Genomic DNA, 25326 nt, shown 5'->3' on the forward strand with positions numbered 1-25326 from the left:
ACATAATAGTTTTTTTCTGGAGACAATCGAAAAAGAAAATTGCTTAAGAGGGATAAAAATGTTGATTGAAATGGTTTTTTTTTTTAATGCTTTTATTCTAGCCAAAATAAAACAAATAGGACTTTCTCCAGAAAAAAAAATACAATAGGGAATACTGTGAAAATTTCCTTGCTCTGTTAAACATCATTTGGGAAATATTTAAAAAAAGAAAAAAAAAATCAGAGGAGGGCTAATAATTCTGACTTTAACAGTATATAGTAAATAATCTATTATATCCATCATGCCTGCAGTTTAAACTGTGCAAAAACAACAAGACCAAAATTATGGAAATTAAATTAATTAATTCAAAATACTGTATTAAGTATTGTATTTTCATGACTGTTAACATTAATGCTCTATACATAAGATATATTTCATTCATAAACTGTTTGTCATTCAAAGTCACTGAATAACCTGTTTAGGTTACAGGATAACTAGGTGATCAGTATTGCTGTAATACACAGTTCATTAATAGATATATATTTTTTTATTCTTTAAAGAAATTAAGTTGTCATTAATATCCATTTTCTTATCGTTGCTGTTGTCATCGTATAATAATATTTGCTGTATCATACACTAGCAGGAGGAAATCTGTTATATTATGGAGGCCGGAATTGTGCAGTGCTTGGATACCTATTTACCCGTCAAGTGCCTGGGTAATAATTGATAGATTTCCTGAGAGGACAACAGAAAAAAAAAACGGGCCCAGATGGGTTACACCACAGTGAGGTAAGAGATTCAGCTCACTCCTTTAACATTTGCAACACCGTCAAGTTCTCTGACACCATGAAAGTGACATGGATTCCTCTGGCGCTCACTTTATTCTGTCAGTTCCAGGGCACAGTATCTGATCCAGGAGCAGGACAGCACACATGGGACATTTTCAGCAAACTTCCATATCCCGATGACAAAGCATTTCTCTATGAAACCTTCCCTGATAAGTTCATGTGGGCCGTCGGCACCGCTGCGTATTCGGTGGAAGGAGCCTGGGAAAAAGACGGAAAGGGTAAGTCAATCTGGGACACTTTTACTCGAGGAGGGACACGAGTGTCCAGAGGAGACGTGGGTAGCGATAGTTATCATAATATCCCGGGAGACCTTCGAGCTCTTCAGCAACTAGGAGTCAGTCATTATCGGTTCTCCTTGTCCTGGCCGCGCATTTTCTCCAACGGCACCAAGGAAAGCTACAACGACAAAGGTGTGGAGTATTATAAAAATCTGATCCGGGGTTTGAAGGACATTAAGGTGCAGCCTGTTGTCACTTTGTATCATTGGGACCTGCCTGACAGTTTGCAGACGCTCTTTGGAGGCTGGGGAAATTCGGTTATAGTGGAGCTGTTCAGAGACTATGCCGATTTTTGCTTTAAGACATTCGGATCGGATGTGAAATTTTGGATCACTATCGACAATCCTTTTGTCGTGGCCTGGCATGGATATGGAACTGGGGTTGTGGCTCCGGGTATTAAGAATGACTCTGATTTGCCTTTCAGAGTTGGGCACAATCTGCTGAAGGTAATAAGGGCCACGTGCTGAAATGTTTGTTTGTTTGGAGTTTAGGTATTGAATAGATACTTTAGAGTTTAGGTACTGAATGGAAGGAAAACTGCACACAAATACTATATACAGTGCTCAGCATTTATAAGTACACCCCTCACAAATCTATCTTCTAAATTTATATTTTTAATAGGAAGCTATACAATATTATATTTGTGCATATACATTATATTAGTCAGTACTGAAGCCAAATCTGGAGCTCATCTAACAAAACGGTCCAAAAACTAGTAGACCCAAATGTATACGCTGTAGAAAAATATTAAATATAAATTAAAAAAAGAGCAAAAATCAATAGAAGCAAAAAATTGACAAATTTTGTGGGTTGTAATTTATTTTTGAAATATTTTGCTTGAATTTAATTGTATTATCTTTCAATTTCTAAATATGTTTGGTGACTAAAATATTTTAATAAATATATCTGTTTAATAAATCTGTTTTGTTTAAATACACCAAAATACATTGCCTATATTTACTGAGAAATGGATAAAAATATTCATTTTCAAAATGGGCTGTACTCAGTTATGCTGAGCACTGTATGTGTAATCTGTATGTGTGTTTTTATTTCAGTTGTTTTAGTATCAGAAAAAGTATCAGTAGTAGTATCTTTTTATATTTAAAAAGATAAAAGTAATATTTGATGAGCCTAAGCGACATCTTTTTAGCAAAATTGAAAAAAATAATTCAGCCCGGTTTGTACAGTATGTATATACAATTAAAGACAAAAATATTAGCCTGTCCTGGATTTTTATTTTTATATTTTTTCAAACATTTCTCATGTGATGACCTAACAGAGCAAGACAAATTTGACCAGTATTCCCTATATTATTATTATTATTATTATTTCTATTATATAAGCCCCTTCAGGAAATATTTGTTTTTCAATTGGCTACAGAACAAACCACTGTTTATCAATGACTTAGTTAACATGAGTTGAGCCTTTAAATGTCACTTTAAGCTGAAATATTGTGTGTTGCAAAATATCCAGTAAAATATTATGTACTGTCATCATGGCAAAGATAAAGAAGTTAGTTATTAGAAATTTATTTTACATCAAATTATTTGGTTAATTTATTTCTTGTGACACTAAAGTCAGTTTTTCTATCACAGGACCAAGTTAAATTCTGAAATACATTTGCACAGAAAATAATCATTTTAAGGTAAATAATATAATGAAAAATCTGTAAATATGAAATGATATATGTCCAATAAAATTTATTTACATAAAAATATAAAGAAATGTGTAAATAAGTAATAAAAAGACTAAATATTCCACAATATTATTAATATACTGTATTTTTAGTCAAATAAATACAGCATCTTCAATCATAAGTGACTTCTTTTGAAAACAAAGAAACATTTGGCTTCTATTGTACAGTTAGAATTATTAGCCCTTCTGAATTATTAGCCCTTCTGAATTATTAGCCCTTCTGAATTATTAGCCCTTCTGAATTATTAGCCCTTCTGAATTATTAGCCCTCTGTATATTTTATTCCCCAATTACTGTTTAACGGAAATACATTTTTTAAACACTAATTTAAACATCCATTCATTCATTTTCCTTCGGCTTGGTCCCTTTGTTAATCAGGGGACACCACAGTGGAATGAACCGCCAATTTATCCAGCATATGTTTTACACAGCGGATGCCCTTTCAGCTGCAACCCAGTACTAGGAAACATCCATACACACTCATTCACACACATACACTACGGTCAATTTAGTTTATTTAACTCACCTATAGCGCATGTCTTTGGACAGTGGGGGAAACTGAAGCACCTGGAGGAAACCCACACTGACACTGGGAGAACATGCAAACTCCATACTGCCAAAATGCCAACTGGCCCAGCCGGGACTCAAACCAGCAACCTTCTTGCTGTTATGCGATAGTGCTTACCTCTAATTCACTGTGTCACCCCATTTCAAAACATTCATTCATTCATTTTTCTTTCGGCTTAGTCCCTTTATTAATCAGGGGTCATCACAGCCAAATAAACCGCCAACTTATCCAGCATATGTTCCACACAGCGGATGCCCTTCCAGATGCAACCCATCAATTGGAAACACCCATACACACTCATTCACACACATACACTACGAACAATTTGGTTTATTCACTTCACCTATACCGCATGTCTTTGGACTTGTGGGAGAAACCAGAGCACCCGGAGGAAACCCCCGCCAACGCGGGGAGAACTCCACACACAAGTGGCAACTGACCCAGCTGAGGCTTGAACCAGTGACCGTCTTGCTGTGAGGCAACAGCACTACCCACTGCGTCACCGCACCGCCCCCCATTTCTAAACATAATAGTTTTAATAACTCATTTCTAATAACTGATTTATTTTATGTTTGCCATGATGACAGTACATAATATTTTACTAGAGATTTTTCAAGATACTAGTATTCCGCTTAAAGTGCCGTTTAAAGGCTTGACTAGGTTAATTAGGTTAACTAGGCAGGATAGGGTAATTAGTCAAGTTATTGTATAACGATGGTTTATTCTGTAGACTATCGTGAAAAAAATACTGATTAAGGTGGCAAATATTGACCTTAAATTGTTTCTTAAAAAATTAAAAACTGCTTTTATTCCAGTCGAAATAATACAAAAAAAGACTTTCTCAAGAAGAAAAAACATTATCGGAATTACTGTGAAAAATTCTTTGCTCATCATTTGGGAAATATTTGATAAAGAAATTCCCAGGCTAATAATTTTGACTTAAATTGTTTATACAGTACATAAAAAAAACATGTTTTCAATTGTCTTCTAGGCTCACGCTGCAGCCTGGCACCTGTATGACGAGCGATATCGTGCTACTCAGGGTGGTCGAGTGTCCATGGCTCTGGCATCTCACTGGATCAAACCCAGCAGAACCAGACAGGAGAGCCGCAAAGCCTGCCAGCGCTCTCTAAACTTTGTGCTCGGTTGGTTCGCCCGTCCGTTGTTTGTAGATGGAGATTATCCACCCTGCATGAAGGATAATCTGACCCACAGACTGCCGTCCTTCACTGAGGCAGAGAGCGCGTATGTTAACGGAACTGCAGACTTTTTTGCTCTGTCTCATGGACCTGCTCTTAGTTTTCAGCTGATCAATGACAGTCTGCGCTTCGGCCAGACTGAAGATTTGGGTCTGAGGATGCTGTTGTACTGGGTCTGCGCAGAGTACAACAATCCTCCGATCTTTGTGGTGGAGAGCGGCTGGTATGGAAGTGGCAACACCAAAACGAAGGATGCCAAGCATATGTACTATTTGAAGCGCTTTATTATGGAGACGCTAAAAGGTATGTGGATGAATGAAGGTATTTGATGATATTGTGAGGGTTCATTTGGTGTTTAAGGGTTGGTTTGTGCCAGTGGTGGGAAGAGTACTGAAAAATCATACTCAAGTCCAGTCAAGTCAAGTCAAGCTTTATTGTCATTTTACATGTGTGGACATACAGAGGAACGAAATGTCGTGTCTCACAGGACAATGGTGCTACATAAATTAATCATAAATACAAACACAACACTGAACGTAAGCTATTTAAAAAAATAAACCTATGCACAACTAACATATACAATAAGATACTTAACTATACTCATAAGACAGGCTATACAAGTACTTTTACATGAGACTGAACAATGTTGCGCAGGATATTGTTTCTACAGTGTTTCAACAGGTGGTTTTGTCAAGCCCACTCAACTGTATGAAGCACAATTTGAAATGCACAATGTTTCCAAGAGACATGGAGTGAATAAGAAAGTGTCTATAGTGCTAATGTGCAACCTGGTGCAAGAGTCAGAGAGATGAGAGGGTCTCTTTTCTACAGATGGTTTGTTGCCATCATGCATAGGACAGGTAAAAGTACTATTACTTATCCAAAAACAAATTGCAAGTAGAATAAAAGTTACTGTTGTAAATATTACTCAAAGTATGAGTAAAAAGGAGATCTACTCAATAGTGAGTAGTGCATTTTACATTCTGAGAAGTTTTCATGCATTTCATGCGTGTGTGTGAAAACGTAATATTCTGTAGTGCATTTAGTTATTGCTTAAGGCCACTTCATTCATGGTACAGTAAACATTCATCATATTCTCATTAGTGACATGCAGTCTAAACAGTCTCTCTGTGATGTCGTGAATCACAGGACTGGTTATTCTATTTTAGTCAATCACCATAGACAAAAAAAAAATAAAGTATTGACTGCAGGTTGAAGGAAAATAGTGAAGTAAAAGTACAGATACAGCACTAAAATTGTACTCAAGTGAATGTAAAAGTACACATTTTTAAAACTAGTAAAGTATAATTCCTGAGAAAACCCACTCAATTACAGTAATTTGAGTATTTGTAATTTGTTACTTCACACTATTTGTTACTTTTGTGCACATAATGAAAATTTATCATTTAACGGCACTCATGTTGTTTTTTCAAATCCACAGAACTTTCATTCAACTTTGGAACACAACAATATTTTTAGTTAAATGTTTGGTCCATTGAAAATATGATTGCCTAAAGAGCTGATGCCTTAAACGATTTATAAATAGGTAAAAAAATCCTATGAATAAATTAAATCTGTTCATCAAAAAAAAAAAATCATTTATTATCATAAGACTTAGTTTAAACCACTGACTTCAGATAAATTCATATTTTAATCTTTTTACGATATTTTGGACAAGTTTTGAGTAGACAGAACAAAAGTCTTTTTGAGCGACGTGATGTATATGGATTTTTGGTAACTTTTTATATGGCTTTTGGTGATTATTCCTTTATATTTTTAACAGTTATATTCATACTACAATTTACTGTTTTTTAGAGGTGTAACCGTACGTATCACAACCCAACGTTCGGAATGCACGTGACCCGTGGATTATAACTTTTACTTTAATCTAACATTTATTACAATTCCAGAGTAATCGCCTCCCGCATCATTCAAATCACGTATATGAAAGCATTTTGACTTCCATGTAAAATATAATGATGATGGAAGAAAGTGTGGTGGGACCTACCTTAATGCTGTCTTAGGTTATTAATTAAAGCTGTTTTCTGTCACTGTTTGTTTAGCCTGCATTAATGCATTCAGTGTAAAGCGGCACAATTTAACGCTAAAAGACTGGGATCTTAGTTCAAACCCGCGCAACATGAATGATAAATGATAATGATTTGCATATGTTTATTAATCCTAAGCGCTGCATTCAAATCTGTGTTTGATCAAGAGAGATTCAGTTTTTCCACTTTTTCAGTTAGTTACACACAATTAAATAACACAGAAGTACTGGGAGAACAGTTTATAGATCAGATATTAACACTGATTTTTATGGTAAAGATTAAAATCATCGTTTATTGGAACTTGACGCTGGAGTTATAACAATTACATTGGGTAACCAATGGGTGGAGACAAACAACCATCAAAATGATGTCACTGAATAGGTTTTCAAAAATGATTCACCTATGATGAAACATGAAGTTTTTTGTATGAATTGTTGAATCATTAATTGAAAATAAATATGATATGTTGTACAAGATGTTAGATTTCTATATTTAGCATTATCAGCAACAGCAGCAAAGATCATTTTTCGTATTGAATATTTTTTTCAGCTGGTTCTTTCTTCATTTTTATTTTTATTCAAATTACAGGTTCTATGTTCTGTTTTTTGTAGTAATATTTTTGTATGAATGAAAAGCAAATGACATTTGTCTCCTCCCCTTTTTTGCTGATCTGAAAAATGGTCTGATCCGTGACTCAAAAACCATGATCCGAACCACTAGATTTGTGATCCGTTTCACCACTACTGTTTTAAACATATCAGATTTCACAGTCAATCATAAACATTAATTTTTTTGTCTTTCCAGCAATCCACGTTGACAGGGTGAATGTGATTGGTTACACGGCCTGGTCTCTGCTAGATGGATATGAGTGGTACCGTGAATATGCGATACGCCGAGGGCTGTTCTATGTAGATTTCAACACTCCTGACCTGAAGAGAGAACCGAAGGCATCTGCCACTTTCTATAGCAAACTTGTAGAGAAGAATGGCTTCCCTCAGCTGCCAGAGAACCGCCCTGCACAAGGCGTATTTCCCTGTGACTTTGCTTGGGGAGTGGCTGCCAACTCCATACAGGTACAAATTTCCCTGCTTATCACCTTTAAAGGTGCTCTAAGTAAATTTTGCCAAACAATGTTGATATTTAAAAGCACCAAAACATACAAAGAGCATTTTACTGCTGATTGGCTGGAAATGTGTTTTGAGACTTGCGCCGACACTGGGGTCAAAATTGCTTAGTGCATTTTTGAGCAAATTATTTTTTAAAAACAACAGTTTTTCAATGTCAGTTTAATTTGAAGTCTCTTAAGGCACTTTTCCACTGTGTGGTATGGTACGGTTGGGCATGGTTTGGCTTGTTTAGGTTCAGTTTTGCTCAGCTCGTTTTGCATTTCCACTGAGATTTAGTGCACTTAAAATGGGCGGGATTATTGCTATACACTACCTGACAAAAGTCTTGTCGTCGACCCCAGTTGTAAGAGCAACAAATAATAACTTGACTTTTAGTTGATCATTTGGAAAAGTGGCAGAAGGTAGATTTTTCAATGAAAACTGTTGAGCTGCATCCCAATCATCACAATCACCGCAGAAGTCCTATTAGAACCCGCATTTCTGTGAGAACTTTCTCACAGAAATCAGTCAAGTTTGGGGAAGATGGTTTGGGGTTACATTCAGTTTGGGGGAATGCAAGAGATCTGCAGAGTAGATGGCAACATCAACAGCCTGAGGCATTAAGACTTTTGTGCTACACATTACATTACAAACCACTGGACAGGGCAAATTCTTCAGCAGGATAGCGCTCCTTCCCATACTTCAGCCTCCACATCAAAGTTCCTGAAAGCAAAGAAGGTAAAGGTGCTCCAGGATTGGCCATCCCAGTCACCAGACATGAACTTTATTGAGCATATCTGGGGTAAGATGAAGGAGGAGGCATTGAAGATGAATTCAAAGAACCTTGAACTCTGGGAGTCCTGCAAGAACGCTTTCTTTGCCATTCCAGATGACTTTATTAATAAGTTATTTGAGTCATTGCAGAGATGTATGGATGCAGTCCTTCAAGCTCATGGTGGAGTCAAACACAATATTCATTCTTTTTCCACTGCACCATGACTTTATATTCTATACTGTGTATTATTTCTGTTAAGTGACAAGACTTCTCTCTAAGCAAAGTCAGACCTTACTATCCTGATTAAATAATTAAAAATCAAGGCATGATCATATTTTATTTTGGTAAAATAAACGTAATCTAGAGGCCTTTGCCTTTCATATAAGCCACGTCTGATACCAAATGATCAACTAGAAGTCAAGTTATTATTTGTTGTTCCTAAAACTTTAATAGGTGACACAACTCAGATAGTGATATGATAGCAGATATGAGTATTTTTTTTTCATTCCGGGTCATCCCATCCAGCTCTTGCTATATTCGCTTCTCAGATACCAACTGGATGAACATCTGAACCACGATGCTGCTATTCAGGTGACTCTTGCAGTGGTAAATTATTAGTGGAAATCAACTACACAGTTGTAGCCGCTGCTGACTATGTAAATATAGTGGCTTTGTTGTCTTTTCACAAATCCAATAATGCTGGTAGTGATGATTCTCTGGGAACAATCGTTAATCAGCAGTATGTTTACGTCACGTTTTGATAACAGTACATCTTGCAGTACAGGTGGTACTAAAAAAGTAAGTACAAAGGTACAGAATGCAGAACCCCTAAGAGTGAGCCATACTGATACCTTCCCTTAACCTGCTGTAAAAAAGCACCTTATTGACAATATTGTGAATTTATTAATAACAGGTCTTATTATTGTCAATTCCAAAAGCATTGAAAACAGATTTTTTTTTGTGGAAACAAGTATTTTTCACTGATTCATTGATAAACAAAGTAAACGCAATTTGGATTTAATCTTCATTGATGCACAATGTCTCTTTTTTTAATTCAATAGTAAAACAACTTTGATACTCAGAAACACTCACCGCACACATTTAATCAAAATGAACGAAATAGCCTGACTTTGTACACCACAGTCCAGAACATCAAACTTACTGAATTGTTTTTGTTTGTCCCGTTCAAAGGTCATTTTTGCAGAACTTCTGCGTTTACCTTTAACTCTGACCTTAGTTCAAACTTCAAACACTACTAAACATCATTTGCAGTTTATTCTTTTGAAATTCTCCATCTGAAATCATCCTGTTTTATAGGTTGACACTACACCTACACAGTTCACCGACCCTAATGTTTACATCTGGAACATTTCTGGAAACGGAGAGCTGAAAAAGCTCCCGGGCCTGCAGGTGCCCCTTCTGCGCAGGACTCCCCACTGTGCCGACTACAGCAGCATCCGCCAGCAGGTGTCTGATCTACACCGAATGCAAGTCTCCCATTTCCACTTCTCCCTCAACTGGTCCTCCATCGTCCCCACAGGCCGCGTGTCTGATGCTAACGAAACATTGCTAAGATACTACCATTGCTTTGTCAGCGAGCTACAAAAATCGAACATAACCCCTGTGGTGACCCTTTGGCACCATACAGGGAAACTGTCCAGCCTTCCTGCACCAATGGAGGCCAGTGGTGGCTGGCAGAGTGAGGAGACCGTCCAGGCCTTTGTGGACTACGCCAGGTTGTGTTTCCAACGACTAGGAGCTCGTGTCAAGCTCTGGATCACACTCAATGAGCCCAACGATGAGGATCTTGAATACACAGTTGGTCACCAGCTGCTACGTGCACATGCGCTAGCTTGGCACGTCTACGACAGAGAATTTCGCAAGGCCCAAGGTGGCAAAGCATCGCTGGTTCTTCATATGGATTGGGTCGAACCTGCGTTTTCATTCAACAGGGAGGACGTGGAGCCTGCAGACCGAGTCCTGGACTTCCGAGTGGGATGGTTTGCGGAGCCCATTTTCGGTAGAGGTGATTACCCGGCGGTGATGCGTAGCTGGCTCCAACATAGGAACACTATTGATCTTTTCAACTACCACTTACCCACGTTCAGCGAAGAGGATCGGCTGTTGGTGAAAGGAACCTACGATTTCTTCGCCATCAGCCATTTTACCACCTCGATGGTGTACGATGGAGTGGAGGATAAATACACCTTTAAGGACAAGCTGCAGGTTCAACTGATATCTGACGTGACCTGGATCATGTCGCCAAGACGCAACTCTCCTGTGGTTCCCTGGGGTCTACGCAAGGCACTGAACTGGGTGAACTCACGATACAAAGGAGTTCCCATTTACGTGATGGCCAATGGTGTTCAAGAGGATACCGCTAGGTTTAAGGACAGCTTGCGCAGCTATTACCTTTACAACTATGTGAATGAGGCCTTAAAAGGTAAGAAATCGCTTGTATGGCTTTAGGGTTGTCACAATACTGGAATTCGATACCAATCGGTGCTGAAATTTTAAAAAATGTCCATTTCCAGTAAACATTTGAGCACTTTTGAGACAGAAATTACTGTGATTGGCCGTGAAGGTCATCGGTTCACCGAACTCACTAGTACTGCATGTAATCACAGATAAAGAGACACTGGAGCATTTTAAAGCCATGGCTCATCAGCGGAGCGCTCGTATGTCCGCTTATAGACAAACCAGCTGATCGATGTGACTTTGAAATGCTCCAGTGTTCTTGTATCTGTGGTTACACTCAGTAAACAGCGGTGAGTTCGGTGAACTGATGAACTTCACGGTCAATCACAAGTATTTCTGTTGAGCATGTGAACACAATGGCAAATCAGCGCTGTTTAAGAACGCGCTCAACAGTGCTCAAATGCTTGCAGGAATTGGTATCGAATTCTAGCATTGTGACAACCCTAGTTGGTTTGCAGTAAAGTAGTTCATGCTGATTAAAAAATGTAATTATTGTTTAAATATGGCTCCAATAACCTAGTGGTTAAGTGCGCTAACATAAAGGTTCACTGTGATATGAGTTTGATTCTTGGCTCTGGGTTCTTTGCTGAACCTTCCCTTCTCTCTGTTCCACACATTTCTGTCTACACTTTCCACTGTCCTGTCCAATAAAAGGGTTTTAAACAATATTTAAAAAAATAAATCAAATAAAGGAAGTATACATTACCATAGGTCCAAAAAAATAATATTAGCATATAGTAAATATTCAAATTAAAGGGGGCGGCACTGTCGATTCAGAGCAAAAAGGTCGCTGGTTCGAGTCCCAGCTGGACCAGGAGGTGTTTCTGTGTGGAGTTAGCATGTTCTCCCTATGTTCACGTGGGTTTTCGGGTGCTCTGGTTTCCCCCACAGTCCAAAGAAATGTGCTATAGGTGAATTGAATAAACTAAATTGGCTGTAGTGTGTGTGAATAACTATGTATGGGTGTTTCCCAACACTGGGTTGCAGCTGGAAGGGCATCCGCTGCGTAAAATATTCTGAAATAATTGGCGGTTTATTCAGCTGTGGTGACCTCTGAAGTAGAGACTAATGGCTGATTTATACTTCTGCATCAAGCACACTCATATGGTCTGGTGCAGCCTTTGCACGTATGTTATATAGCCCTCACCGTGGCTGACGCTGACACGCAACTCTCAAAAAATTTAACTACATGTCGCAACGACATGTATCGCAAGCTCTTTGATTGGTCGGCTTGGTAGCTGTGACTAGTGAGGGCGGTGCTGATAGCTGCGAGCCCGAAGGAGCGAGTGTTTACAAGTGACGAGTCCTGCGAAGGAGCTCCTGATGGAAATTTTTGTTTTGTGTTTACCTTATGATTATAATTGTTGCATGTTCACCAGTTCCTGCCTCTGAATGAGCGAGTTTGAGCTACTTGAACATTAAGGTAGCCTTTAGAAAAACAAAACACCAGCAAAGAAACTTGACACGGAGGAACAAAAAAGCTTACTGCCAGCTAGCGTTTCTGAAGTGTTATTGCAGAGCAACACAAACAACGGGCAGAAGTATAAATGCACGACTACGCACAATTATGCACATCGGTCACGCCGATCACTCGACGCAGAAGTATAAACCAGCCTTAAGCCGAAGGAAAATAAATGAATGAAATAAAAGGTGTTAAAATGTAGAATTTATAAACTCTCATTATTAGTGACACTGTGGCCAATATGTGAACTGCAGCCAACAACGTATTGCTCGCACTCATGCACAGGTTTTGGCAGTTTTTTTTGAGTTTCTCGCTATAAACTAAAAAAAGACAGTTTCCAGCAGTACATTGTTAAAATATTTAGATGCATATGTAAATATTCTCTTGAAAGATACAGTTCACCCAAAAAAATGAAAATTCTGCAATCATTTATTTTTGTGTTTCTTTCTTCCGTTAAACATATAAGAGGATGTTTTAAAAAAAAATGCTGGTTGCTGCACCCATGTATTTTTTTCCACTATTATAGTCAATTAGTGCCATCAACCAGCATTCTTCAAAATAACTTCTTTTGCGTTCAGCGAAAGAAAGAAACTCATAAAGGTTTAAAACCACAAGAGGTAGAGTAAATGATGAGTTTCTATTTTTGTGAACTGTCTCTTTAATGAAACCAGCAAAAATGACAGCGGTGAGAAAACAGCAGTTAAGAGAGTATAACAGAGGGATCACAGTGGTAAGCAAAAGTAAATGTAAAGCAAAAAAAGGCAATTCATTGTCAGATGGGGTAGTGAAAAGTGCATGATAGTGTGATATTAAAGTATATTGGAGACTATAGACTTTAAAGATCTTAGAGTATAATTAAATGAATTAATTATATATTATTAACTAATTAATCTAATATATTTCATCCAAAATAAAATAAGCAATTCACAAATTTAAACAGTTCAAATGAAAGAACGTGCTAATTATAATATAAATATATATGCAAATTATTATGTAAGGGGCGACTCTGTGGCACAGTAGGTAGATAGTACTGTCACCTCACAGCAAGAAGGTCACTGGTTTGAGCCTCGGCTGGGTTAGTTGGGATTTGTCTGTGGAGTTTGCATGTTCTCCAAAGACATGCGGTACAGGTGAATTGAATAGACTAAATTGTCTGTAGTGTATGTATGAGTGTGTATGGGTGTTTCCCAGTACTAGGTTGCAGCTAGAAGGGCATCCGCTGCGTAAAACATATGCTTGATAAGTTGGCGGTTCATTCCGCTAATCTGGTGACCCCAGATTAATAAAGGGACTAAACCGAAAAGAAAATGAATGAATGAATGAATTAATTAATATATAAATATTACGTTTATTGACTAATTAATTGTATATACACACACACACACAAATATATTAAATATAATTAGATGTAATTATTACTATTATTATTATTAATTATTAATAATATTATTCATTGCCATTTTATAGATTGGTTTACTTTTTTATAATATCTAATAATATCTAATGCAAACCATCCTAGATATTTAGTTCTCCAACATCATCTTGTTTAAGATTTATTTTTTACTACAATAACAGACTTGGAAAAGTTCTGACGAATCAAATCTACGCAGTTTCTATTTAAAGGCACAAAGCTCATGCCGTACACACATCCCCACGCAGCGGCTTAATTATTAAGCACAAAACTAGGGAAAGTTTGCTGACCTTAAAAAAAACTAGCACACCGCTCTTCATCTGAGCTGTGGAAAAATATTTGTTTACTATTCCCAAAAAATTGGCCTCATTTATCTTGCTCTCTGAATTCGATTTAAAGTTACGTCATGAGTTCACTACGGTCATTTTCTAACCTCTGATTTGTTTTGTTTTTTAGCATACATGCTGGATGCAGTGAATCTGAAGGGCTATTTTGCATATGCATTCAGTGACCAGCGGGACCCAGGCTTTGGCATGTATGGTCACGTGCAGGAAGAGGTCATTTCAAAATCCTCGCTGGGCCATTACAAAAACATTATCCGCCACAATGGCTTCCCAGCCCCGGGCACATCTCAGCATCAGTGTCCCCATGCTCCAGCTCATGGATCGGGCCGATATGTCCTTACCAAGCAGCCTGTGGTCGGCTTTCTCTCTCTGGTGAGCTCCTGCATGCTCATCACTATGTGCCTTGTTATCTACTATGCATTTAAGAGGCACAAGTTAACCACTAAAAAATGATTGATACAGTTCTGTTGACACTTTAATTTATTTAGTGGTTTTCTCATTATAGTAGGTCTCTTCATACTGTGCTTAACCCTGAGTTTTTGTTGTACTAGATACGCATGGGATGATAACCAGTTTATCCAAGGTCAGTTTACCTTGGTTTGGAAAAGTCAAGGTTTTAAAACTACTTAAATGTTCTGCCTTTACAAGTTGTTAAGAAATCTTTACGTTTTAAAGACAGCAGAGGTCAATCGTTTATTTGAATTATTTAACCCGACATGTTTACTGTTCCAAAATATTATTAATCCTTCCTAATATAAAGCATATTATGTTCAATGGGGAAAAGGTTTATTTTTTACCCAGACATTTAAAAAATAGACTTTAGAGCAGTAATCACAATACAGTGAAACCTTGATGTTTTCATCCAAGGTTATCATACCATAAGTATCTTATACCAGCCCATGCCTTGTACTAAACCCCAGTTTTAAGCACAAGTAAAGAAACGTTTCATATTTGTGATTTAGAAGCACTAGTGCTGTGCTTAACCCTAAACATTCAGTCTGAAATGATATGGCCTTTGAATGTTACAGCAAGATGTATTCAAATATCACAGAAACAGCATAAACTGTAAGAAACAGGTGTTTTAGTGTTTAAAGACAATAATAACAATTGTAATTGGAAAAAAATTTTTCAGATGGAGTGGATTATTTATCACAGGATTACGTTTATCCAGAGTAAAAATGACCCAGGGTTAACTATTTCAGGTGTGTAAAGCCTGAATATATGCTATTTGTAAAATGTAAACATGAAACACTGTACAAATTAGGTTTTTCCACTTGCCATTCTTAAGCAAAAGATTTGGACTTTGATTGGTGCTCATTTAAAGAGGTTAAAGAGATAGTTCACCAGAAAAAAAGAGAAAGATCTGTCATGATTTACTCACTCTCAAGTGGTTCCAAACCTTTGTGAGTTTCTTTAAACTTGAATACAAAATAAGATATTTTGTAGAATGTTTGAAACTGGCAGCCTTTCTCATGGACTTCTAATTTCCAACATACTTCAAAATATTGTCTTTGTTCAACAGAAGAAAGAACCTCAAACAGGTTTAGATCAAATGGAGGGTGAGTACATGACAAAAGACGTTTCATTTTTGGGTGAACTATCCCCCTTTAATTGGGAGAGGTTGTAAAGTGGAGATCTAAAATGCTCATTTCTCTGAATTACATGTGTATAAATGAATGCACATTTTCATAAATGAGTCCCCAGGATAGTTATGTAATGGCTAGCTTTAAAATCATTATTTATTTGTAAAAAGTAAGATATTTGCATTGTTTTGTCAAGTTTGCACAGCAGTTTGGTTTTTGCACCATAAAACATTTATAAGCAGAATGTATTGTATTTGTTTGGCATGTTTTGGAGGCTCTTAGTACGGTTAGTCTAAATAAGTGATGTTAAAGAGATCGTTTACTCAAAAGTGAAACTGTATTCACCATTTACCAAACTAAAAATATCTATATCAGGGGTGTCCAAACTCTGTCCAGAAGGGCTGGTGTCCTGCTGAGTTTAGCTCCAACTTGCTTGAACACAACTGCCAGGAAGTTTCTTGTACATCTAGTAAGAGCTTGATTAGCTGGTTCAGGTGTGTTTGATTAGGGTTGGAGCTAAACTCTCCAGGACACGGGCCCTCCAGGAGCAAGAGTGGACACCCCTAATCTATATCAAGCCTTCATGTGTTTCTTTTGTATGTCAAACGTGACAGAAGATATTTTAAAGAAAGCTGAAAACCTGTAACCATTGACTTACATAGTCAAGGGAACACAAATACTGTCAATTCTTTCAGATTTGCAGCATTCTTCAAAATATCTTCTTTTATGTTTAACACAAGAAAAGAAGTTTAACAGGTAAAGTTGAGTATGTGATGACAGAATTTTCAGTTTTGGATGAAGCGTCTCTTTAGAACAGTTCATGTATTTTCTGATGTGTAAATTACGTGACGACATGGTCATTGAATAATTGTTAATTATCATCATAAGTCCACTTGTGTATCATTGCCTTTTAAGATTTACTGTAACTTATTTGCATTTAAATGATTGTCTCTGTTCCCAGCTCTTATTGTATTTGTACCTTGTTGTCAATATTTTGCTTATTTTACACTTATCCAGCATTCTGTACCCCTAAGGGTACAGAATGCTGGATACCCACTAGCTTGCATGGTTAGGGATCTGTAGAGCTGCGCAACGATGAATTTGCTCTTCAGTGTTTGGACTCTCAGTAGTGATTATTAAACCACACTGAACTGAACTTAAACTTTAAAAACTGAAATACACTATTTTAATTTACTATGATCTTCTATGTGAAGCTGCTTTGACACAATTTACATTGTAAAAGCGCTATAGAAATGATGGTGAATTGAATTGAATTAAAGGACATTCCCAGAGACAATAACATTTGTAGATGTCTTTTATTATGAAAAACAGTAATATAATCTCTCATTTACATTTCCTCAGAACATAAAGTTGTCAAGGCCATCTTCCATAAACTTCTTGTAGATGGCCATGAATTTAGCGACGAAGGCCTCCAGGTGGTAGATGGCTTTGTTGCCCAGCTGCAGTCTATGTTCATAGTAGGCCGCCATCTGAGCCACTTCAGCCTTCAGGTGTCCATCACAATTACTCAACAGCTCCGTCACCAGACCCTGGAACACAACGCACATTTCATTTAACGCTCAAAGTAAAGTGACAATAATTTCTTTAGGATAAAAATAAGCAGCTGTACCTTCATGATGACTTCAGGTGGGATGCAGTGAGTTAGAAGTTCATACAATCGTGCCCGAACTTCCAAAAGCCTGCAAATTTGAAATAGTTTAGTTTCCAGTATATGCAAATAAATAAAGCTGTGGTGAAAAACTGTTCAAGGAATCATTTTGTATGAATTCTGAGATCCAGACCTCTGAGGGCTTTGCTGGCTAACTATAGCATTAGCAGTCTCTCTGAGGTAAACCTCCCAGTCCGTCTCCGGGATGTCCTGGTCTGGAGAGAAGGGATACCTGGAGGAAAGCACATTTGGAAACAGATTACAAGCGTACTCTTCAGGTGAGTTACACTCAGTCTGAGGCTGAAAATTCGTTCTTTATTGTTTTTTACAACGTAAAAGTCTCACTGTTGAACTCTGCAGGCCTCGCACATCAGCAGGGCCTTACGGAGATTACGGCCAGATTTCTCTGATATCTGTTTGGCCAGTTCTGGAGGAAGCAGCAGACCCTCCTTCCTGCACACGCCTGACAGAACACTGCACACCTGAGAGGAAGAAGGTTGGATTGTTTTCAGATGATGAATTTATGATGCTGGTCTTATATAAATATATATGTATGCGCAGTTGATGTCAGAATTATTAGCCCTCTTATTAAATTGTAATTATTTTATATTTTTTCCCCAATTTGTTTAACGGATTGACTGATAATAAAACTAATTTCTAATAACTGATCTCTAGATATGAGAAAGATACTAGTATTCAACTTAAAGTGCAATCAAGCAAGTTAATTAGGCAAGTTATGGTAATTAGGCAAGTCATTGTAAAGTTTGTTCTATAGACAGTCGAAAAAATCTATAATCACTTAAGGAGGCTAATAATATAGAAAAAAAATGCTTTTATTCTAGCTGAAATATAACAGATAAGACTTTCTCCAGAAGAAAAACAAACAGGAAATACTGGGAAAATGTCCTTAATCCATTAAATATCACATGAGGGATATTTGAAACAATAAACAATGTGCAGGAAGGGATAATAATTTTGCCCTCAACTGTATATAGAGTCTCTTACTCTCACCCAGTAGTATCATGCCACTGTTCCATTTCCTTATCTAATTTATTAGGTAATATACGTGACGGCACATCTGATTATTCAGCATCTCATAATGCTTCAGAAATTCTACAATATTATTTGATCAATAAACTTCAGTCTAAATGTTAATAATAATAATAATAATGCATTCCATTTGTGATTTGTCTTTTTAAACCAATTAACTGTCACCTTACATTTGGAATTCACACTGAAATTATTGGTGATATATGCATATTACACATAGTTTGTCAAGTTCAGATGCAGAAAAAAATAGTTTATTGAAAAATTTAGTGAAAATGTCAACATTAAGGGGTGCAACAGTAAAATTGAACACATAAAAACACCATTTTAAACTAAATAAATGAATAAATGCCTTTTAATCAACTTTTTAAAATGGTTATAGTATATAATATTTTGTGGAATCACTTCTATAAAAATGACTAGACCGACAATTTTAATAAATTAAATGCTGAATATAAAAGTAGGGTTGAATCATTTAAGCATCGACATCGCAATGTGTGTATCCTCAATAATCACATCACATGATTAGATTATTGATTAGATATTAAAAGATAAAGATATTATTAAATATAATTAAAAATGTATATATGCAATGATAAATTTTGGTTTGGTTGTTAAATTTCTGTACCTGAATACCGTTAGACTCCCCAGAAAACGATAAAGCACTGTTTATTTCACTTACTATATTCATATCGAAATATATATCGCAGCAAAACAAAATATCGCAATGTCATATTTTTCCAATATTGTGCCGCCCTGATATAAAGTATTCATTTCTTAAAATAAAAAAGCTGTTGTGCAATTAAAAACAGCAGCGGCGTGGAGTGTCTATTTCACACTAAAGGCTTCAGCTTGGTGTTTTTGTTCTGGTTAATATTTGTCTCATTCTGCTTGTACAACAACACAAAGTAAATATATTCTCAGATTATTCATGCGTTTACCTGATGAATATAAAACAACATCACTATAAATATTGTGACTCCACAACATATCGTTTCAGCATCGATAACGCAATAATCACATCGTAAAATCTACAATGTCAGTTCAGTTTATTCATCCACTAGGAAATTTAAGTGGGATTACACATTGTGAAGTTTAATCTTAATAGGGTGAAATTTGTTTGTTTGCTTTATGTTTTTAAGGTCTATGACTGTGAGATTTGAAGTGTATTTAAACCGATCGTGCAGGAGAAATTATAACTTTAACAAAGATTGTTTATTTTTATACAATGAATACTAAGCAGTGTTATTTATTTACATTTGATTATTTAGTTTCTGTACATGAATACGGTAAACTCAATCCAAAACATCATAAAACGCTTTCTGTTTGATTTTATGAAGATTATCTGTCCTACGGAATCATCCTGATCGATATAAAATGATGAATTCTTTCCAAATTTAGCCATGCAAATCATTGGGTGAAGTTCCAATCATATCGCAATATATATTGAAAAACAAAACATCTTAATCCTTTTTTTCCAATATCATGCCGCCGATACGTGGCGAATTGTGTTCACAATTTGTGCCCAGAGCTAGCCAAAAAAAACATTTGAGTGGGCACGTGTCCTCGCTGCACCCTCACCTCTTCCACACTTGGCAGAGGGATCCTCACAGCCAGACACCTGCTCCTGATGGGGGCGATCACTTTTGAAGTGGAGTTACAGCAGAGGATCAGTCGACAAGTGGCCATGTACTTCTCCATCGTACGGCGCAAGGCATGCTGGGCATCTTTAGTGAGGCGGTCCACCTCCGTGAGCAGCACCACTGTAAATAGATGAGGAAAACAGCTTAGTTATTCAGTGTATTCAGATAAATTATCTAACCTAATGAAAGAAGAAAGCCAAACCTTTGAACTCCCTCTGAGCGCTGGACTGAATCTGCTGAGACTGGGCGACGGTTTTTATCAGCTCCTGAATGACCACGCGGTCACTGTTCCCGGCATCACTGAGGGAAAAAACACATCAGATGTGAAGAGTCAGATAACACAGAAACAGAAAATATTTGATTCCCATTCATTTATATTTAACACCTATTGCCCCTTCGCTAAGCCCCGCCCTCCTTAGTTACTGTTTTTACGCCTGTCAAGCTTTCGTGCCTGACACGTCTATTACAATATGTATGCGCCAGTGTCAGACATTCCCAGGGATATAATTAGTCATTTTTGACGAACAGCTAAGATATCTGAGATAAGACAGACAAAAAAGGACTGCAGTATGCATTACAGGGGTATATTCACCACATAATATGCAACCGATTAGAAAATAATTTAATCAAAATTGAAGCTAGGTTAGCTTAGCTGCCTCATACGCTGACCATTTAACAGCTTAGTTCATGCACAGCAAGAGAGGTGAAATTTAAAAATAATATAATAATAATAATGTTAAACTGTGATTTCCCTTTTTTTAGCCAAAAAACCTGATAGATTAATTGCTGTGCAAGGAAATATAGCACTAACTGGCAAGGAAACACGCATGGACAGTGCTTCTACACAATTCATTCATAGAAAGAGCAGCCAGAAAGGGGAAATTGATGAATTTATGCCAAATATTAGCATCATTGACCCATAACAATGCACAGTACCTATAACTGTCAGTATGTCTGCATGCTTTTTATACAGTTTCTATTCTAATTCGCAGTTAAGTGGAAAAAATAAATGAATTAAAATGCAAATCAAAGTATAAATAGCAGAAGTGGATGAATAGATTTTCCCTACCAGCAAATATTAATCCAACACCAAATATAAAAGCAGAAACTAACCCGCTATAACGTGTCACCAATGACTAAATCTCCAAAAGACCGACAAAGACATCAGTGAATTGTAGCTCTGACATGGACATGAGGGTTATAAATGACTGAAAAACAGCTGCAGGAAAAGTATATTGATCGCAAGTGCTCAGATTGTGATCACATCTTGGTTTTGTATATAAATATTCGCAGCTTGAAACAGATAGAAATATGATTGCTATTAGTATGACTACTATTGCGAGGGTTTAAAAATGAGCAGTGCTCATAATATCGAGTGAAAAAGAAGAAAAAGACAGCTGTGAAACATGACCTGCTTTGTATTTTTGTAGGAAATACAGTTTAGATCTTTTTAGAGTAAAAGGTTTTTAAGTTATTGCCGTCTATCACTGAATGTGTCAAGAATATTGAAAACAAAACCAACTTAACTCCGCTCTTTTAGCACCCCTCACAGAGCTTGATCCATGCTGGTATTTCTCCCCTTGGGTTTTAGGTTTTGAAAGGGTACAACTTTTAGGAAGGTCCAAACTTTTAGGATGATTTGCACAATCATGTGCACAACACTTTGGCTTGTTTCCCTTGCTCGTAAGCTTGACAGACCTCCTGCGCGTAGCTACGGTTGCTAAGCCATGATTGGTGTGTGGTGGTTTTTGGGTGTGGCTTAGCGAAGGGTCGCTTGGTGATTTCCTAAAATCTAATTCATTTTATTAAACTATAAAAATGACCATATTTTTATTATCGCCTACAGAAGATAAAAATTGTTAATAGTTACATTAAAAATGACATGCAAATAAAAAGCCATCAGACTTTCAATTTTTATTTTTTCATCGGATTGCGACACTTGGGGTTTTTACGTTATATTAAAGACACAGTAATAGCGTCAGATGCAGCAGATTGATTTTCTGGCACCAGTTTAAACTTTCTGACACAGTTACGGAACTCGCATACATTAAAACTCAGTATAGGCCATGACTGAAGATGGTCTCCAAAATTACACCAAGAAGAGACTTAGGCCTGTTGGTGTGTGCTGTTAAGTGCAAGGTTTATATATTTATAACCACCTAAGAGGAGTGTGGGGGTCGCGAGTCACTGGCATTGTTATTTTGGGGGTTGAGGGCCATATGTATGCAGCCATAGATTTTTCCTTTACAAATTTACAACTACAGGCATGCATAAATGGAATCTACATATTTTTTGTCAAATTGTCTTTAGTATAGTTTTTTAGGTACTGTGTTGTCATGTAAACATACCTTATATGAAAACAGGCCTGAGGAAACATACATGAGGCATTTACACTACACCATCTTTAAGTAAGTATGGGCTCATTTATGCATTTTATCTCTTTATACAAATGAAAAAATATCAACCTTAGTCTAAAAAAAACTTAAGATATATAAGAAAAACTCCCTTTATAGTACATTGTTGCCAATGTGCACAAGAATTAATCTTCATTACCTTGGATTCACCTCTAGATGGTAGTTGCTGGCAATAGTGTTGATTTCAAGCTTCTTTTTAGATGGAGTCTACGGGAGACAAATGGTTTATTACTATACTGCATAATCAGAAAATAACTTCACCCCAAAATGAAATCGACCTGTTTTTGTTTTTTTCTTCTGTTGAACACCAAGGAGGATATACTAAAAAAAATGTTGCAGGAAAAATCAGCCATTGACTTTCCATAGTATGTTTTTGTTCATATGAAGTAGGGCTGCACAGTATATCATTTCAGCATTGATATCGCAATGTGTGCATCTGCAATAGTCACATCGCAAGATATGCAATGTTGAGTCTGTATTATAGTTGACCAGGAGCTACAGAACACATGTGATTTGTTGAGTCACTGCTAAGTTTAACCATAATAGAGTGAAGGTTTATCATTTGCATGTATCTTTAAGGCCTGTGACTGAGCATTTCAAGAGAGATTAGAGCATTTGGGCACAAAAAAATATGTTTGGAGGTGAAACAAATATTTATTGTATTTACTTATAAAGAATTTATACAACAAAAAAAGGCTTTTCTTAGAATTTTTTATCTTGTTTCTAGTCAAAATATCTACATTTCAAAGCAAAGACAATTTTACTTACCTCATTGGCAGATAATTTTGCTTGTTTTAAGCAAAAACAAGGTGAAAACTAAATATTTTACTTTATCTAAGTGTTTAGATATTTGGACAAAGCATTTAGAAAAGCAAAGCAAGTTAGAAAAGCATTTTTTGCATTGCAATTATTTAATTATTGTACTTGAACACTGTTACTTCCAAGAAAACCATCAAATAGTGCTATTCAAGCAATCTTGTGAAATTTTGTTTTCAGCTTAGTCCTTTTATCTTGTGAAACTGTATTGCAATATTTATCGCAGAAAAATAAAATATCGCAATATCAGTATTTTCAGATGTCGTGCAGCCTTGACATGAAGGTCAATGCCTGCTTTTTCTCCAACATTCTTCAGAATATCTTGTTTTGTGTTCAACAGATGTTTGAGTTTAGAATCGAGTGCAAGTAAATGGTAAGGAAATGTTCATTGTTGGGTGAACTATCCCTTCCAGGGGTGGGCAAACTCGGTCCTGGAGAGCTGGTGTCCTTCACAGTTTAGCTCCAACTATAATCAAACACACCTGCTTATAGGTTTCTAGTGATCTTGAAGACACTGATTAGCATGTTCAGGTTTGTTTGATTAGTGTTGGAGCTTAACTATGAAGGACACCAGCCCTCCAGGATCGTGTTTGCCCGCAGCTTTCTTTCCTAAAAATACCGTGATAGACTGGTGTTCAATCCTTAGTTTCTCGACCCCGGCTCCATAAAGCTCTCGAAGCAGACACATGATCCGAGTTTTCTTGCCAGCACCAGACGGTCCATATACCAACAAATGCGGAAAATCACCACACTGAACCTGGAAAATTAAACAATAAGAGCTTATAATCTCATTACACGTTTAGATAGCATTATTCATTCAGCATGTGAAGTACACAACAGTTCACGGTTACAGCTAAGCTAATGCTGATGGAGTTGGAAACTAACGTTGGAAATTTAAAGAACCTTTTTCAACAAGACAGTATAATGATGTACATGTTGTCAAAATAATAAAATAGTTATTTAACTTGATTCAGTCTGACATAACGTTAAACACAACCAACACCATTACAGTTTCTGCTGTTTTACCAGATTTTTGAGCTGGTTTGCTTGCTCCTTGTGGTAGTCCAGTTTAGCCAAGGACGTCGGTCGGTATTTGTCCACCCATAAGCTCATTTTTCAGTTTAAATGATGATAGTAATGTACCCGTGGAAGAAGTAAATAATATAATGTTATTGTCATCCGCCTGCTCCCGCGAAACACAAACCCGCGCAGCGCGCTGTCAGAGCGGCAACTACAGGGTGCGAGGAGGGACAAGGGGTGCTTTTGCGTTTTGTAAAATGAAGGAAAAGCTAATGTACTGTAGGCCATCTGTTGGAAGTGTAAAGAACATATTGGTGTATTGTGTTCAATTACTGCCTAATAATTTATCGATAACCTACAGAAACAGTTACACTTTAGCACTGATTAATTCACTATAAACATTCTTCTAGGATTCTAAAGCACATTAGACTGGTTTAAGTTTATTCTGAAATATTTTTACCAATTTTTTTGACGGTATAATCTTAAATTAGTGCTTGAATTGTAGCTTTTGCAATTAGAAAAGCTTTTTCTAGTAAACGTGGGACACTGGAGTGTGTTAATCTGATTTATCTGATTAATATTTCCTTAGAAGGTCTGTTTCACCATAACACAAAAGAGCCTCTTTTGTGTTAACATTTTTGGTCATGTGGACGTGCTTCAGAAGAATTAATATATCTGAGTGAATGAAATGATATTACAGCATGAAATGGATCTGGAGGTGATCCAAAATTAATTTCATTTATTTATTCATTAAGTCTGATCTTCTTCCTGTCTGTCATTTTGGGCTTGTTTTAAATCAGATGCCAAAACAGCCCAGTCTGACAATACTGATCTTAAACTTAATTCATATCCCACTACTGGAGGAACAACAATATTTTGCTTATATACACAAGACACATCATATAAAGATTTGTTTTTATTAGATGCCGTATTTCGCCGAATA

The 25326-nt window shown here is 36.8% G+C and overlaps 2 protein-coding genes across 3 annotated transcripts; one reads left to right on the plus strand and one right to left on the minus strand.

The window, feature by feature from the left end:
- Nucleotides 1-630: 630 nt before the first annotated feature.
- kl (klotho) lies at nt 631-17061 on the plus strand. Of its 2 annotated transcripts, XM_056466997.1 has the most exons (6): nt 631-768; nt 871-1551; nt 4360-4870; nt 7420-7688; nt 9814-10939; nt 14304-17061. In XM_056466997.1, the coding sequence occupies exons 2-6, from the start codon at nt 985-987 to the stop codon at nt 14642-14644; spliced, it is 2814 nt and encodes a 937-aa protein (XP_056322972.1). In that variant the 5' UTR covers nt 631-768; nt 871-984; the 3' UTR covers nt 14645-17061. The 2 variants fall into 2 exon arrangements, with proteins under 2 accessions (XP_056322972.1, XP_056322971.1); XM_056466996.1 differs by lacking the exon at nt 631-768 and having other exon boundaries at nt 802-1551.
- A 10-nt stretch (nt 17062-17071) lies between these two features.
- rfc3 (replication factor C (activator 1) 3) lies at nt 17072-24595 on the minus strand. The gene is made up of 9 exons (XM_056466998.1): nt 24390-24595; nt 23983-24120; nt 22687-22754; nt 20336-20433; nt 20072-20253; nt 17789-17925; nt 17577-17675; nt 17405-17474; nt 17072-17324 (listed from the first exon to the last, which is right to left on the minus strand). The coding sequence occupies exons 1-9, from the start codon at nt 24474-24476 to the stop codon at nt 17133-17135; spliced, it is 1071 nt and encodes a 356-aa protein (XP_056322973.1). The 5' UTR covers nt 24477-24595; the 3' UTR covers nt 17072-17132.
- Between the last annotated feature and the right edge of the window lie 731 nt (nt 24596-25326).

Source organism: Danio aesculapii, chromosome 10 (assembly GCF_903798145.1).
Source record: "Danio aesculapii chromosome 10, fDanAes4.1, whole genome shotgun sequence".
Taxonomy (NCBI): Eukaryota; Metazoa; Chordata; class Actinopteri; order Cypriniformes; family Danionidae; genus Danio; species Danio aesculapii.